Source organism: Coregonus clupeaformis, chromosome 7 (genome assembly GCF_020615455.1).
Source record: "Coregonus clupeaformis isolate EN_2021a chromosome 7, ASM2061545v1, whole genome shotgun sequence".
NCBI lineage: Eukaryota > Metazoa > Chordata > Actinopteri > Salmoniformes > Salmonidae > Coregonus > Coregonus clupeaformis.
Window position 1 is genome coordinate 39,531,991 of NC_059198.1, and position 15,913 is coordinate 39,547,903.

The 15,913-nt window shown below is 39.9% G+C and overlaps 1 protein-coding gene across 1 annotated transcript in view; it reads right to left on the reverse strand.

Annotated features, from left to right (window-relative positions):
- Positions 1-15,913, reverse strand: part of LOC121568671 — a 117,720-nt gene that overhangs the window by 21,677 nt on the left and 80,130 nt on the right. The window contains exon 21 of the mRNA XM_041879076.2: positions 2,715-2,874. Within this exon, the coding sequence (XP_041735010.1) occupies positions 2,715-2,874 (160 nt within the window). The remainder of the gene's footprint in view (positions 1-2,714; positions 2,875-15,913) is intronic.

The following is a 15,913-nucleotide window of genomic DNA, read 5'->3' on the forward strand; positions in this document are numbered from 1 at the left end:
CCACGTTGAAAGTCACTGAGCTCTTCAGTAAGGCCATTCTACTGACAATGTTTGTCTATGGAGATTGCATGTCGGTGTGCTCGATTTTATACACCTGTCAGCAACGGTGTGGCTGAAATAGCCAAATCCACTAATTTGAAGAGGTGTCCACATACTTTTGTATATATAGTGTATATTGAACTATATTGACTTGCATGGACATACTGGCTTTGAATGAATAGGCTTAACCCACAAAAGTTGTTGTGAGGCAATGGGTCTATAGGAAGATCTCACACCTAAACAGAACACAAGAGACTCTTGTTGACTTGGTATGGCACAGATACTTACACTCTTAGAAAAAAAAGTGCTATCTAGAACTTAAGAGTTATTTGGCTGTCCCCATAGGAGAACCCTTTGAAAAACCCTTATTGGTTCCAGGTAGATCCCTTTTGGTTCCAAGTATAACCGTTTTGGATTCTGTGGAAAGGGTTCTACATGGAAAGGGTTCTACATGGAACCAAAAATGGTTCTACCTGGTACCAAAACTGGTTTTACCTGGAACCAAAAAGTGTTCTCCTATGGGGATAGCTGAATAACCCTTTTGGAACCCTTTTTTCTAAGAGTGTTGTTAACTTGGTATGGCACATATACTTACTTAACTTGGTATGGCACAGATACTTACTTAACTTGGTATGGCACAGATACTTACTTAACTTGGTATGGCACAGATACTTACTTAACTTGGTATGGCACAGATACTTACTTAACTTGGTATGGCACAGATACTTAATTAACTTGGTATGGCACAGATACTTACTTAACTTGGTATGGCACAGATACTTACTTAACTTGGTATGGCACAGATACTTACTTAACTTGGTATGGCACAGATACTTAATTAACTTGGTATGGCACAGATACTTACTTAACTTGGTATGGCACAGATACTTAATTAACTTGGTATGGCACAGATACTTACTTAACTTGGTATGGCACAGATACTTACTTAACTTGGTATGGCACAGATACTTAATTAACTTGGTATGGCACAGATACTTACTTAACTTGGTATGGCACAGATACTTAATTAACTTGGTATGGCACAGATACTTACTTAACTTGGTATGGCACAGATACTTAATTAACTTGGTATGGCACAGATACTTACTTAACTTGGTATGGCACAGATACTTAATTAACTTGGTATGGCACAGATACTTACTTAACTTGGTATGGCACAGATACTTAATTAACTTGGTATGGCACAGATACTTACTTAACTTGGTATGGCACAGATACTTAATTAACTTGGTATGGCACAGATCCTTAGTTAACTTGGAATGGCACAGATACTTAGTTAACTTGGTATGTCTAAAAGTGAAACAGGCACATTGCTAGATTTATTTGTGGTTTAATTGATTTGTGGTAAAATCAACAGTCTATATGAAAATGGAACGCTACCACAAAACATCTGAACAAAATCTTTGCATTTATCGGACGAGGTGGCAATTATCTTTCACTTACACTCGCCTCGGTTGACAGGTATTATAATATCTCATCAGAAAGTCACTAAATAGTTTGGGAGGCTTTACAGGGAGGCTGCAGTACAGTACAAGCTGTAGCCGTTTGGGAGTGTATGAACTTGAGAGAGAGAGCAGGAAAGTTAATAAGAGATGTATGCCACTAACAAATTGTACAGAATAAATTAAATGGGGTTGGATCACTATGTTCTATTTTCTTATCTGCAGAAGTCACATTTTCAATCACTATGCATAGATTCCCCACCGCCGTGGTTACATGCTAATACAGTGTCATCGCTGTGTCATCACCCATAGTGCCTGTCAGAAGATGACAGCTTTCCTCAGATGAGAATAATTTCATTGGAACGTTGGAATTTCCTGCACCCACAACCTTCTGACATCGACTTGTCCATGCTAAGTTCACATTAACCAAATGCCTGTTGCAGTGGTGTGTGTGTGTGTGTGTGTGTGTGTGTGTGTGTGTGCATGCATGTGTGTGTGTTGATTGAGTAGTCTTTCTTTAATGAAATATCTTTGGAAATTGGTTTCCACAGACTAATCAGGCAGCCCGCTAGCTGAGTTTCTGTTTTGGTAATTATCTTGTACTAATTAGAATGAAGCTAAAGACCTTTGAGATGAATTCCTTGGCTTTCTGAAATGTAACTAAAGAAAATGTAATGATATAAAATAAGCGTATTCTATGTATCTTCTTAGAACTTAATATCTTCGTTAATAAAGTGTCCGAATTAAAGCTAGTAATGGACATTAACTGGAGTCCATCTTGACCACACTTCTAAGTCCCTCACTAACTAATCAGCTCACCAACAGAATATATACCCTTGGTCCTAGACCCTAGCGGGCATGACCCACGGTTACAGACAACCAACCACAATTTCTCTGCCTGTTAGATGGAGCGATCTAATGGATTAGTATCAACAGGGCCATTCTGCTCATCCTCTCAGTAAATAAACAACCATTAATCCAATGAAACACTTAGGACTTGAGGACAGCAGAGAGCAGGGAGTATGGCTACAGTAGAGGGGTCCAGAGAAAGGCCTTCTTACACCACCAAGCTGAGCTGAGCTGGCCTGGTTAGGCATCCACCATAGTTCATGGAACCGTGCTGAAAAGGATCATGTGGAAAGAAAATATCTGAGCCAGCCCAGTTTGGTTGGGTTCAGGGTTTAGGGCCGTTAAGCGGGCTAGTTGGCTCACCTTGCGTCTCTCTCCATTGAAGCCCCTCCACTGCTCGGCCTTCTGGATGATGTAGTCTAGTTCCTGATTGGACACCTCCAGGTCCCGGGGGACGAAGAAGGATCCCTCCGCCGCGCTGAGACGTTGGAAGATGTCCAGCATGCGCCCCTCGTTGTGGAGTCTGGGGGGAGGGGGTTAGAGTGAGGGTGGAGGGAGGAAGAGTGAAGGAGACGAGCCATGAACCATCATTGTCTGCCACTCTGCCTTCGTAAAAGGTCACCAAGGGTCATTTGTGAAAACAAGGAACAACATTGCTCTACTCAGCCCGACGGTGTCAACGTTCATTACTGTACCCATGGTTTCGTCCGCTAGTCGGTTAACAAACCAACGTCACATCCTAATTATATTCACGTTAACGTCACTTCGGCTAACGTTCCACAAACTGGTTCCCTGACCTTTGGGACACCTTTCATGTGACGAGCCTCGGCGGCATTGAATGAAGCTTATTGTTTCGATGTTGTCTGGTGCTTACAACTAAAACCCAGATCATGGTGTCCAGTGTGCCAGAAATCATCCCAAACGTTCTATTAATTGCATTAAGCATCTCATTCCACACTCAGTATGCCGTTCCAAACGGAGTGTCTGAATTGATCCATTAATACAAAATAAGGCAGAATAGAGGACGAGAATACAGGCAAATTGGCCTTGGTGAGTGGGAGGGAGGCTACTTGTTAGTTAAAAGGAGCTGGGCTGGCAGTGAGTGGGCGGTATGGAACAATCAAGATCACGGGAGACTCCAGAGGACTCAACAAGGCGCTTCAAAGATAGCCGCCAGGGGATTGGCTGCTATTGGCTGCTGATTGAGCGGCCGTCTGATGAGGTGGGTCTGAGTCATGCGGCCACGCCAGAACACGTATTGATCGGAGTCTCGAGGTGACTGAGCATCAGCCGGCTAGCTTTCTTCACAAGCAACACAGACAACAGCCCACAAAGACACCGGCGCTACACAAACAAACAAATGCCTTGGCCAATCATCAAAAGCGCGCAAACTTTTCCCCTACCAAAGAGATTCTCTGCAGTCAGGGGGTAATCAGTTAAAACTAACATCAAGGAGAGCCAGCTGTATACAAGGATACTGGATAGATAGAGCTTTGAACCCTGCATCACTCCTATCCAAAGCTCTGGGGAGAGTTTGCTACTCCTCTGTAGTACTCTGACCCCAGTCATAAGAATAGTTTGCATTCATCATCAGACGTGCTCTTTTCATTCATTTATGCTCCTCTCTCTTAGTGGGATTCACCATCTTTCATTGTGGAAATGCCTTGGATATGCACAATATGTTTGGCAGAACTGATGTTCAGCATGGGCCTTATGGGTCTTTCTAGAAACTACAGTACCAGTGAGAATTTATTGTAGTGCACAACTGTTTGGAGATGTTACAAAGTCATTAATAATAATTTGCCTCTTTTTTTCACATGAATACATTAAGATATAAAGGTGGAACATTCAATATAATGAATCAAAACCTATGTTTAAACCCTTTCTCATGCTTGGAGTCTTCACAGATTTGGCAAAAATCGTGTGACATAAAACACTACCTTCCTTTCCTTACATTTATGATACTGCTGTTTGTCGTTATATCATATACTAAGCATTTAACAAATGAATTACACATTGAACTTGATCCTGTAAAATTCCTGAATATTGTATGGAGATCTCAGAAGTGCACTGTAACCTAGTAACATTTCGTATCTCCCTATGTACAGTGTGAAAACAGTTTTCATGGGCACACATATCCAAAATAATGTATGGATTGCAAAATTTAAATCTTCTAATAGAAAGAGTAACTTTAACAAGATGAATCAAACAAAAATCGATACTGTCATTAATGGGGTTCTTCAATAATTATGCATAATAGTTGTTTGATGCACATTTTATGTCTAGCTGTTTAGTTACGTGGGGAAATTATCATGCAACATCAGCTGATTCAGGAAAGGATTTTATGAATGACAGTCAAGTGATAAAGAGCGGGTGTGATATTGCAAGCGATTGAACAACAGCCAAAGCGCAGGAATTAATGTTGATCTGGAAAATTCACAGAACATTTAGGTGTCTATGTTGTTAGGGCGGCCTATGTCGTGGACAACATTATGTCAAGATTCCTGAGGTAAGATAACGGTCCGTGTACGTTTTGATAAGTTTTTTTTCTAGAGTTAAAATGGAGCAAATTGGGAACGTGAAAACGGCTTATTTATTCGTTTTTGCATATAAAACCAAAAAAACGACTTGATATTTCGATGTGGGTGGGGTTAAATGTGGAATGCCTGTCATTGGTTAAGTGCACAGTCAACACTTCCTGTCCTTTCAAAGTAGGAGTTCACCCTTCTAACTCCATTCTATGAATCTATGAATCCACAGTGCCAAGATAAAGTAAGATTTCTCCATAAGTTATAGTGTGTACTGACTTAAACTTCATGGCCAATAGACCCATTGCTTCACAACTACTTTTGTGGGTTAAGCCTATTCATTCAAAGCCAGCCTGTCCATACAAGTCAATATAGTTCAATATACACTATATATACAAAAGTATGTGGACACCCCTTCAAATTAGTGGATTCGGCTATTTCAGCCACACCCGTTGCTGACAGGTGTAAAAAATCTAGCACACAGCCATGCAATTTCCATAGACAAACATTGGCAGTAGAATGGCCCGTACTGAAGAGCTCAGTGACTTTCAATGTGGTACCGTCATAGGATGCCACCTTTCCAACAAGTCAGTTCTCAAATTGTAAATTTCTGCCCTGCTAGAGCTGCCCGGGTTAACTGTAAGTGCTGTTATTGTAAAGTGGAAACGTCTAGGAGCAAAAACAGCTCAGCTGCGAAGTGGTAGGCCACACAAGCTCACAGAACGGGACCGCCGAGTGCTGAAGCGCGTAAAAATCTTCTGTCCTCGGTTGCAACACTGACTAGCGAGTTCCAAACTGGTTCTGGAAGCAACGTCAGAACAATACCTGTCCATCTGGAGCGTCATGAAATGGATCAGCTTAATATTGCAGATAGATTGTATCTTCTATCAATGTAAATGTCTGCATCACTTCCAATCCCCCATGTTTTTTATATATATATACTCCCCTTTATTACTTTTCAACCCCGCCATCCTTTCCCTACTTGGAGTTAATTAGTGAACAACAATGCCCAGGCCTCTACTTCCGGTCTATACTTACTATCTACACCTTATGGACACAATAATTTTATTATATATATTTTTTATTTAATTTGTTTGGCTCCTGAACTTCTTCTACTCTCAACCTCTCCGATCATTTTCATGATGTCCATCCGGTTTACTTCTATATGCCATATCTTTCTAACTGTGCTCTTTCCCAAAAGCTCCCAACATACAACCTATATACTTATTATGGACACAGTATGCTTACATTATTAGCTATCTTTGTTATTATTTGTTGTTATTTGTTATTAGTCCCATCCTTCAACTCTATTCAATACCTCCCATCTATCTCTTAACACCATCCATATAGGATTTCTATTTGCCATATATATTTCACCTGTACTGTGATGTTTTACAAAAGTTCTGAACCTTTCTATTCTCATTGCTTCTACAGATTGTGAATTAAAAATAAACATTTTTACTAAAAGTATTATTATATTATTGATCGATTGACTATGACTTTTCAGATCACCCAGTAATGCTATCTGCAAGGTTAGCTCCAGGTAAATATTGCAATCCTTTAGCCATTCCTGGACCTGTGTCCAAAAACAAGCTACAAATGGACAGAACCAAAACAAATGATCTAATGATTCTGTCTCTTCACAGCAAAATCTGCAGAGCTGGGAAGATTGTATCCCCCATATAAATAACATTCTATTGGTAGCAAGAATTTTATATAATAATTTAAATTGAAAGATTCTAATTTTTTGAATCCGGTGTCGTTTTTGCGTGTCAGTTCATAAACACTATGCCATGGGATCGGTACGTCAAAAATCTCTTCCCAACTATTTTGCAATCTATATGGGACGGCTGTCAATCCTTTGGTCCTTAAGTGAAACTGATATACTTTTTTATTTATCACAGTTTTCCTTAACCAATTATGTTCTTTAATGCAAGGCCGACAGACATGTTCCTTACTTTCTCCCCCTTCCACTTTCCTCTTCCACTTTTGCGGTAAGGCTGCAATTATTTGGTTGTAATTTTGGGTAGAGCAGACATTTCCATATGTTTTTGTTAGCTGCATGTGCGACATAACTCCACCAGTCCTACCGATGATATCATTTACGAAGATTATACCTTTTTTAAACATTCTGTCAAAAAATAAAGGTTTTTTGTCAATTAGTATATTTGAATTTAACCACAATATTTGTTGCATTATTTGTTCTGTCGTTTCTGGAGGATTCAATTGAAATTGCAACCAACTTTCTATGGCTTGTTTTAGAAATAGTGATATTTGGGAGATGATTTCCTTTTCAAATAACTGCAAATGAGTTGTTGTAATCTGAATAAAGGGAAAAAGGCCTTTCTTGAACATTGGGTGAGACAATCTTACTAATTTGCTTGAGAACCAGTTCGGATTTAAGTATAACTTTTGTATGACTGAAGCTTTTAGTGATAGGTCTAATGCTTTAATATTTAGTAATTTCCGTCCTCCGAATTCATATTCATTATATAAAAATGCCCTTTTAATTTTGTCTGGCTTGCCGTTCCAAATAAAATTATAAATTAATAAAATATTTTTTTCTCATATAATTTAAAAAACTGTTCGCTAAGCGTAGGCAAGACCATAAGCAAATAGGTAAACTGGGATAATACTAAAGAGTTAATCAGGGTGATTTTTCCACAAATTGACAGGTATTTTCCTTTCCATGGTAGTAAGATCTTATCTATTTTTGCTAACTTTCTATTAAAATTTATTGAAGTGAGATCATTTATTTCCTTTGGGATATGTATTCCGAGTATATCCACATCACCATCAGACCATTTTATTGGTAAACTACATGGTAATGTAAAATTTTTATTTTTTAGTGATCTAATACGTAATATAGTACATTTGTCATAATTTGGTTGTAATCCAGAGAGGTTAGAAAATGTATCTAGATCCTCTATGAGGCTGTGGAGGGATTCTAGTTGTGGATTTAAAAGAAAACATGAATCATCAGCGTACAATGACACCTTTGTTTTTAAGCCCTGGATTTCTAATCCTCTGATATTATTATTGGATCTGATTTTAATAGCTAACATCTTGATGGCCACAATAAATAGATATGCCGATAGTGGACAACCTTGTTTCACTCCTCTTGACAGTTTAAAACTTTCTGAGAAATAGCCATTATTTAAAATTTGACACCTAGGGTTACTATACATGATCTTCTGTAGCTCAGCTGGTAGAGCACGGCGCTTGTAACGCCAAGGTAGTGGGTTCGATCCCCGGGACCACCAATACACAAAAAAAAATAATGTATGCACGCATGACTGTAAGTCGCTTTGGATAAAAGCGTCTGCTAAATGGCATATTATTATTATTATTATTATGATTTTGACCCATTTTATAAGAGATTCTCCAAAATTGAAATGTATATATAAACCCCAGTCGAACTTTATCAAATGCCTTTTCGAAGTCTGCTATGAATAGCAGGCCTGGTTTCCCATATTTTCCATAGTGTTCTATTGTTTCCAATACTTGCCTTATATTATCTCCAATGTATCTTCCATGTAAAAAACCTGTCTGATTATAATTAATAATATCCTACAATACCTTTGTAATTCTATGCGCTATACATTTTGCTAGAATTTTTGCATCACAACACTGAAGTGTAAGGGGCCTCCAATTTTGTAAATGGACTGGATCTTTATATTTTCCACTTGTATCCTGTTTCAGTAATAATGAGATCAGACCTTCTTCTTGAGTGTCAGATAATCTACCATTTACATAGGAGTGGTTAAAACATGCTAATAACGGTCCTCTTAGTATATCAAAAAAGGTTTGGTATACCTCGACTGGTATGCCATCCAACCCTGGAGTTTTCCCAGACTTAAAGTCTTTAATTGCATCCAGAAGTTCCTCCTCTGTAATTTCACCTTCACATGAGTCTTTCTGTGTGGCTGTTAATTTGACATTATCAATTATGGGTGACTCCGTCAATTGTAACCAGTTTCATTAAGTTATTTTTGGTAGCATTCCAATGTTGAAGATTAAAAAAGAATTTTGTGCATTTTTCCCCATATTCCATCCAGTTTGCTTTATGTTTATAATATATTACACTTGATCTTTCTTGAATAAGTTTCTCCATTTCTTTTTGTTTTTCCTCTAATTTATTCTGAGCCTCTATGTTACAGTTTTTATTGCCATCTATCTGTTCTGTTAGACTTTCTATTTCCTTTCTTAGTATAAACTCTTTTGACCTAAATTGCTTTTGTTTTCGAGATGAGTACTGAATTACATGGCCTCTAAAGGCACATTTAAAGGTGTCCCATACAATAAGGGGATTCGCTGTACCTATGTTATGTTGGAAAAAGTCAGTTATAAATTCCTTTGTTCTAATTATAAATAAATTATCATCCAATAGGCTTTGATTAAATTTCCAATATCCTCGCCCACGTGGAAATTCAGTAAGAGTAATGTATATGCCTATTATATGATGGTCCGACCGCATTCTGTCCCCTATCAACGCTTTTTTAAACTTTTGGTGCCAACGAGAATGAGATACGAAAGAAGTCAAGACGACTAGCTTGATTCAGTCTCCGACAAGTTTGATGTCGGACGACAATAGAATGCTCATGATGTCACTGCGACAACTGTCTACAGACATAGCTGTAGTATAAACAAGCCTTTAGTCTTGACATCTTTGGTTGTTTAGTGCACTACCATCCTCACTCTGTTTAGCACATGGCCTCACATGTGAATCCTTAAAGAGATGGGTGGGGCTAAGGCTTAAGAGAGTGTGAACGATGCTGAATGGGGGTGTAGACAAAGAAGAGCTCTCCAGTAGGTGCACCAAAACATTCAAGGGCCATTTTCTCAAAAGTGGGGTTACAAGTTTATCAACTTTCAAAGCAGAATTACTTCCCCATTGTTCCTCAACTGTAGTGTATGATATACCATTTTCTAGCTCTGAGTCTCTACTTTTAACCAATGTAGAAAACACAATTTCAAATTTTGCTACATAAGACAGAATCAAGCCAGTCGGTCACAAATGGTTAGCTGACTGATATATCCTAGCAACCTAACTAACCATTGGTAATATTATTCAATGATGCCATATAGCCAAAACAACAGTATCTATTGCTAGACTAGAGCTATTCCCCTAGCTATAGTTAGTCAGTGGTTGCACATCTAACTAGCTGGAATGAAGCAAGGATGTAAATAGTAGACATGCAAATATATCCTTTCACTGTCTTCAGCTACCCAGAACTGTCTGATCAGCCTGATTGTGTGCCGTGGGTGTGTCCAGCTTACACCTGTGCAAATCCATGTGTGTATAGCAATGGAATAAAACATCCAACCAATGCCTTGAGTTGTGCTGTAGGTCCACCATACTCCCAGAGGGTTGTGGGGTCTTGTCCAGAAGCAACCCCTAGCCCCTACCCCTACACACTTGTGGAGATCTGAGAGGATTGGACAGGTGTAAGCAATACCGCCAAAATTCCATCAAGTCTTTCAGAGGGTAAGGTAAAGCTCTCACCATGTCACCACCCATCAATCCCTCTCAGATCTCCACAAGTGTCTAGACTCTGGGCAGTAGGGGCTAGGGGTTGTTTCTGGAAAGGTCATGGGTATTATGGTAGCACAGTCAGTCAGTGAGTCTGGCACTGTCTAAAAATTTTAACGGGGCAGTGCAGTTAAAAACCTGATTTGCGATACTGTTATCATCCCGGCCCTACTATGAGGTCGAAATAACACTCTGAAATTGTGAAAATTATGATAATGCCCTTTTTATCTAAGAGCTGTTTGAAAAAAATGCCTGGAATTTCAGCTTGTTTAGTTGGGATGGAACCTTTGGCCCAAATCATGACATCACAATGTGATTTGATTATAATAGACCAATGACTGTTCATCTGGGTAAGGGGGTGGGCTCTAGACCATCCTATCAGCAGATCAGGACTGTGTATGTAAATATCTTCGATCAGACTGGGCATTTTATGGGCCAAAGGAGGCTCAGGGAAATGCTAAAAAATATATTTTGTAGTTATTTTCATTAAATAAACACACACAGTGATTTATTAGACAAACAGTGATGATTTAAACAAAATTACAAAGACTGCATGGGGGCTTTAATAGCTGTCAAATACTTGCTTCCTCTGTCCTTGGGAGAATCTCAATTGCATTTCCTTGATTCGTCACATCTTCTCTCCTCGTCGCCTTCTCACATCCCATTGGATGAGAATGTCAGAGGTCCTTCCCTCTCACCTTCTTATCCAATGGGTTTTGAGAAGGCGACGAGGAGAGAGGACGTGAGGAATCAAGGAAATGTAATTGAGATTCTCCCCTTGTTTCCCCCATTCCTCACCTCCCTCTCAAAGCACATTGGGGGAGAGGAGTGAAGGTTTCTCCCCTCAGGCTACAATGCACTTTCAAGGAGAGGCAAGAGTGGAGGAAACAAGGACAGAGGAAGCAAGAACTTGACGGCTAGTTTTCAGACACAGACTCTCTCTCACACACACACACACACACACACACACACACACACACACACACACACACACACACACACACACACACACACACACACACACACACTCACACACACACACACACACACACACACACACACACACACACACACACACACACACACACACACACATACACACACACACACACACACACACACACACACACACACAATGCTTGAAGAGTTTACTGATTATAATGATTTCATTATTGGTTATTATTATTGTCAATGATTTTGTTGACAGAACCCATTGTATTATATTATTATATAAACTATTAAAATATAGAAATGCTGTTGTTTATCTTTTTCATTCTACAGGAATGTTTAGCATGGCTATAAATGATAGAGAAGTTGACTAAAGCACAAAAAGAGCTGGCAACTATGCATGACAAAGAAACATGCAGTGTCCATGTTTCTTGTGGCATTTTGAATGACATGTAGATGTTTTGTTGTTGCTAGGTGGCGTTATGGTCTCATTGTGCCTAGCTAGACTTTTATTCTGCTAGAAATTTATATTTAAATGTATATCAAACCATTTAGAAATGTTGACCGTAATGTCACACATTGGCCCCATTATTTACAGAAAGACCCTTATCTGTTAAATATAGCTGCTAATTAATATTAATCAATAGTGTCAATTATATACACTGAACAAAAATATAAATGCAATATCCAACAATTTTAAAGATTTTACTGAGTTGCAGTTCATATAAGGAAATCAGTCAATTGAAATACATTCATTAGGTCCTAATCTATGGATTTCACATGACTGGGAATACAGATATGCAAACATGCTCAATGGGTGACATGTCTGGTGAGTATGCAGGCCATGGAAGAACTGGGCCATTTTCAGCTTCCAGGAATTGTGTACACGTCCTTGCGACATGGGGCCGTGCATTACCATGCTGAACCATTAGGTGATGGCGGCGGATGAATGGCATGACAATGGGCCTCAGGATCTCGTCACTGTATCTCTGTGCATTCAAATTGCCATCGATAAAATGCAATTGTGTTTGTTGTCCATAGCTTATGCCTGACATACCATAACCCCACCGCCACCATGGGGCACTATGTTCACAACGTTGACATCAGCAAACCGCTCGCCCACACGATGCCATACACACTGTCTGCCATCTGCCCGGTACCGTTGAAACCGGGATTTATCCGTGAAGAGTACACTTCTCCAGCGTGCTAGTGGCCATCGAAGGTGAGCATTTGCCCACTGAAGTCAGTTACAACGCCGAACTGCAGTCAGGTCAAGACCCTTGTGAGGACGATGAGCACGCAGATGAGCTTCTCTGAGACGGTTTCTAAAAGTTTGTGCAGAAATTATTCTGTTGTGCAAACCCACAGTTTCATCAGCTGTCCAGGTGGCTGGTCTCAGACGATCCCGCAGGTGAAGAAGCCGGATGTGGAGGTCCTGGGCTGACGAGGTTACACGTGGTCTGAGGTTGTGAGGCGGTTGGACGTACTGCCAATTTCTCTAAAACGACGTTGGAGGCGGCTTATGGTAGAGAAATTAACATTACATTCTTTGGCAACAATTCCGGTCGACATTCCTGCAGTCAGCATGCCAATTGCACGCTCCCTCAAAACTTTAGACATCTGTGGCATTGTGTTGTGTGACAAAACTGCACATTTTAGAGTGGCCTTTTATTGTCCCCAGCACAAGGTGCACCTGTGTAATGATCATGCTGTTTCATCAGCTTCTTGATATGCCACACCTGTCAGGTGGATGGATTATCTTAGCAAAGTAGAAATGCTCACACCGTCAGTGATGTAAACTAATTTGATCACAAAATTTGAGAGAAATAAGCTTTTTCTGCGTATGGAAAATTTCTGGGATCTTTTATTTCAGTTCATGAAACATGGGACCAACACTTTACATGTTGCGTTTATATTTTTGTTCAGTATATGTAAAAAAAAAAAAGTTCTATAATATCTGTATACCACATAGATAGTCATAACATTGAACACATGCAATATATCTCACTTCTAGCCATTTTAGCTTTCAAACCAGGTCTAAGGAGCATTCAGTGTGTGTGTGTGTGTGTGTGTGTGTCTCTGTGTGTGGGTGTTTTTGGTTTTACTATCCTTCTGGGGACCAGAAGTCTTCACAAGGATAGTAAAACAAGGAGTGGGGACATTTCGCCGGTCCCCACCAGGAAAAAGTATATTTTTGGCTTAGGGGTTAGGTTTAGGGTTTAAATTTGGGTTAGGAGTTAGGGGTTCATGTTAGGGTTAGGTTAAGGGTAACGGTTTAGGGAAAATAGGATTTTGAATAAGAATCAATTGTTTGGTCCTCACATGGATAGTGAAACAAACGTGTGTGTGTGTGTGTCTGTCTCAGCCCCAGAGCCCCTAACCCAGACACACAGACAGACAGCCAGTCAGTGGGCTGGATCCAGACTCATTCAAAGTACTAGAAGGAGACCAGCCCCTCTCAATACAAAATGGAAGACCCTTTCCTTCTCCTTTACCTTGTAATCATTCTAATGTAATAGCACTACTATCAATGTCACATCACATCCCCTCTATTTGTGAAGTTTTTCGATAAAGGAATAAAAAATAACTGAAATAAAAAAAATTGCAGCCAATGAATCAAGGCAGCCTAAAATGTAATTAAAAAAGGATAACAGTTCATTCTATCTATACATTTAGCCCCAGGCTTTTTTTTAGAAATAGGTCACGAGCTGTGTCAGAGCTCTCCCTCTGACAGCCAATAAGAACATGTAACCCATAAAATTATCAGCCCTCCTCAGCCTCGTGCCCTATATTCAATACAATCCACCCGGCGACTGAGTGGCAGAAATCATTAATACGGGCTGCTGTTTTAATATTGTCCATTTAGCGCTGAGCCGATAAGCGGCCGCTTAAGGAAAATGAAATGGTACCCTTTTTTTCCCTCTCGGACCGATTCCAAACTGATTAATTCAATGGATGATTTCTTACATTTCAAGATGTTAATGGAATTTGGTCTAATTTCAGGGTACGAAAACATACACCTTTTGATGGGGATGTGGTACAGTATTTTATCACATACCCAACGTTTTTCCTACCTCACCACTCCCCCAAAATTAGGCCTAACACTGAAAATCTTTCCATTATGTGAAAGAGCATTGCCTTTCGGGAACGAAAAATAGCTGAAGGAGAGGAAAATGGAGGACAATTGGGTACTACAGGCCTACAAATACATGTTGAATAAAACACATCTTGAGCTTGCAATAATCACTAATCACCATCGAACCCCAACTTCCTTAGTAAAACATCCATTGAAAGGAACCACTCTCATTGGCTGTTGTTCTGAGTCAATCAGATTGGAGCATTGCTTTCTCCACAGGACAGAATGACTCATGGGAGAGATAAGTGCTAAAGCAGTTTGAAGAGCCCCATCCCAACACAAACACGGCTGGCACTAACGTTCCACTAACGTTCCAGCAGGGGTGATCTCAATCTGATAGACTTCATCTGATGAGCAGCTCAAACGTTGTCCATCTACTGTAGCGGCAGGCCCCTTCACTATGGATACAGCTCAATGATGAACCATGCATAGCCATACAGCATATCAACTAATAGCATAATGCAAGGATGTTACATATTCACGCTATGTAAAAACAAATCTACCTAGTTCCGAATTAGTAACGCTTTAGATCTTCTCTTACCAATTGCGGAGCTGCGTTCAATTCGACAACCGTGTGTGGCAGTTTGCTTTACGCATAACTGCATAAGTAATTGCATGAGACTCTAAAATCACAACAGATTAGATCAACACTTGTTTTTTGCGGACATAGTTGAGTGAAAACACACACACACACACACACACCGATTGAGGGGGTCTGGGGGGTTGGTTATTTGGGAGCGGGTATAGGAACTGGTGGACAAGACTGTGGGTGTTACAGAGGGTTTTTACTCTTCATTGGCAGGGTGTCCCCATAGGCTGGACCATCCAAAAATATCCCAATGATAATTCCTAATTCGCTAGTCGTTCTTCCTGTGTGCTTCCCCAGTGTTGTGACACTTTTCAGCCACTAGGAAGGTCAGAGACGGAAGACTCAAAGTCGACACAGAAGCCCAATGTGACAGGACAGGTCTGGAGCAAGATCAATTTCTGGTTCAGAAACGGGCTGTTTCGAGGAACTGAGATGTCAACTGTGACATGGGTTCTGAAGCAATGGTAGGAAATGCCAATATTGCTAGAGCACTACAGTACTAAAGTACATACACCATGAAAACCCTAGTAATGTGTATGAAAACACATTAAGCTCATAGCATTGTACTGCATTCAGTACTGTTTCATTTCTTATGTCTAGCCTCATCAGCACCGATGGCCAAATTCAATCTTAGAATTAATTCGGAGTAAAATAAACTTTATCTTGTACACTACCGTTCAAAAGTTTGGGGTCAATTAGCAAAATCCTTGTTTTTGAAAGAAAAACATAAAAGGGAAGTAGATAAAGGGCCTCATTGCCAAAACCAGATACTTTTACTCAAGTCGTATTTTACTGGGTGACTTTCATTTTTACTTTTTTAGGGGGTAG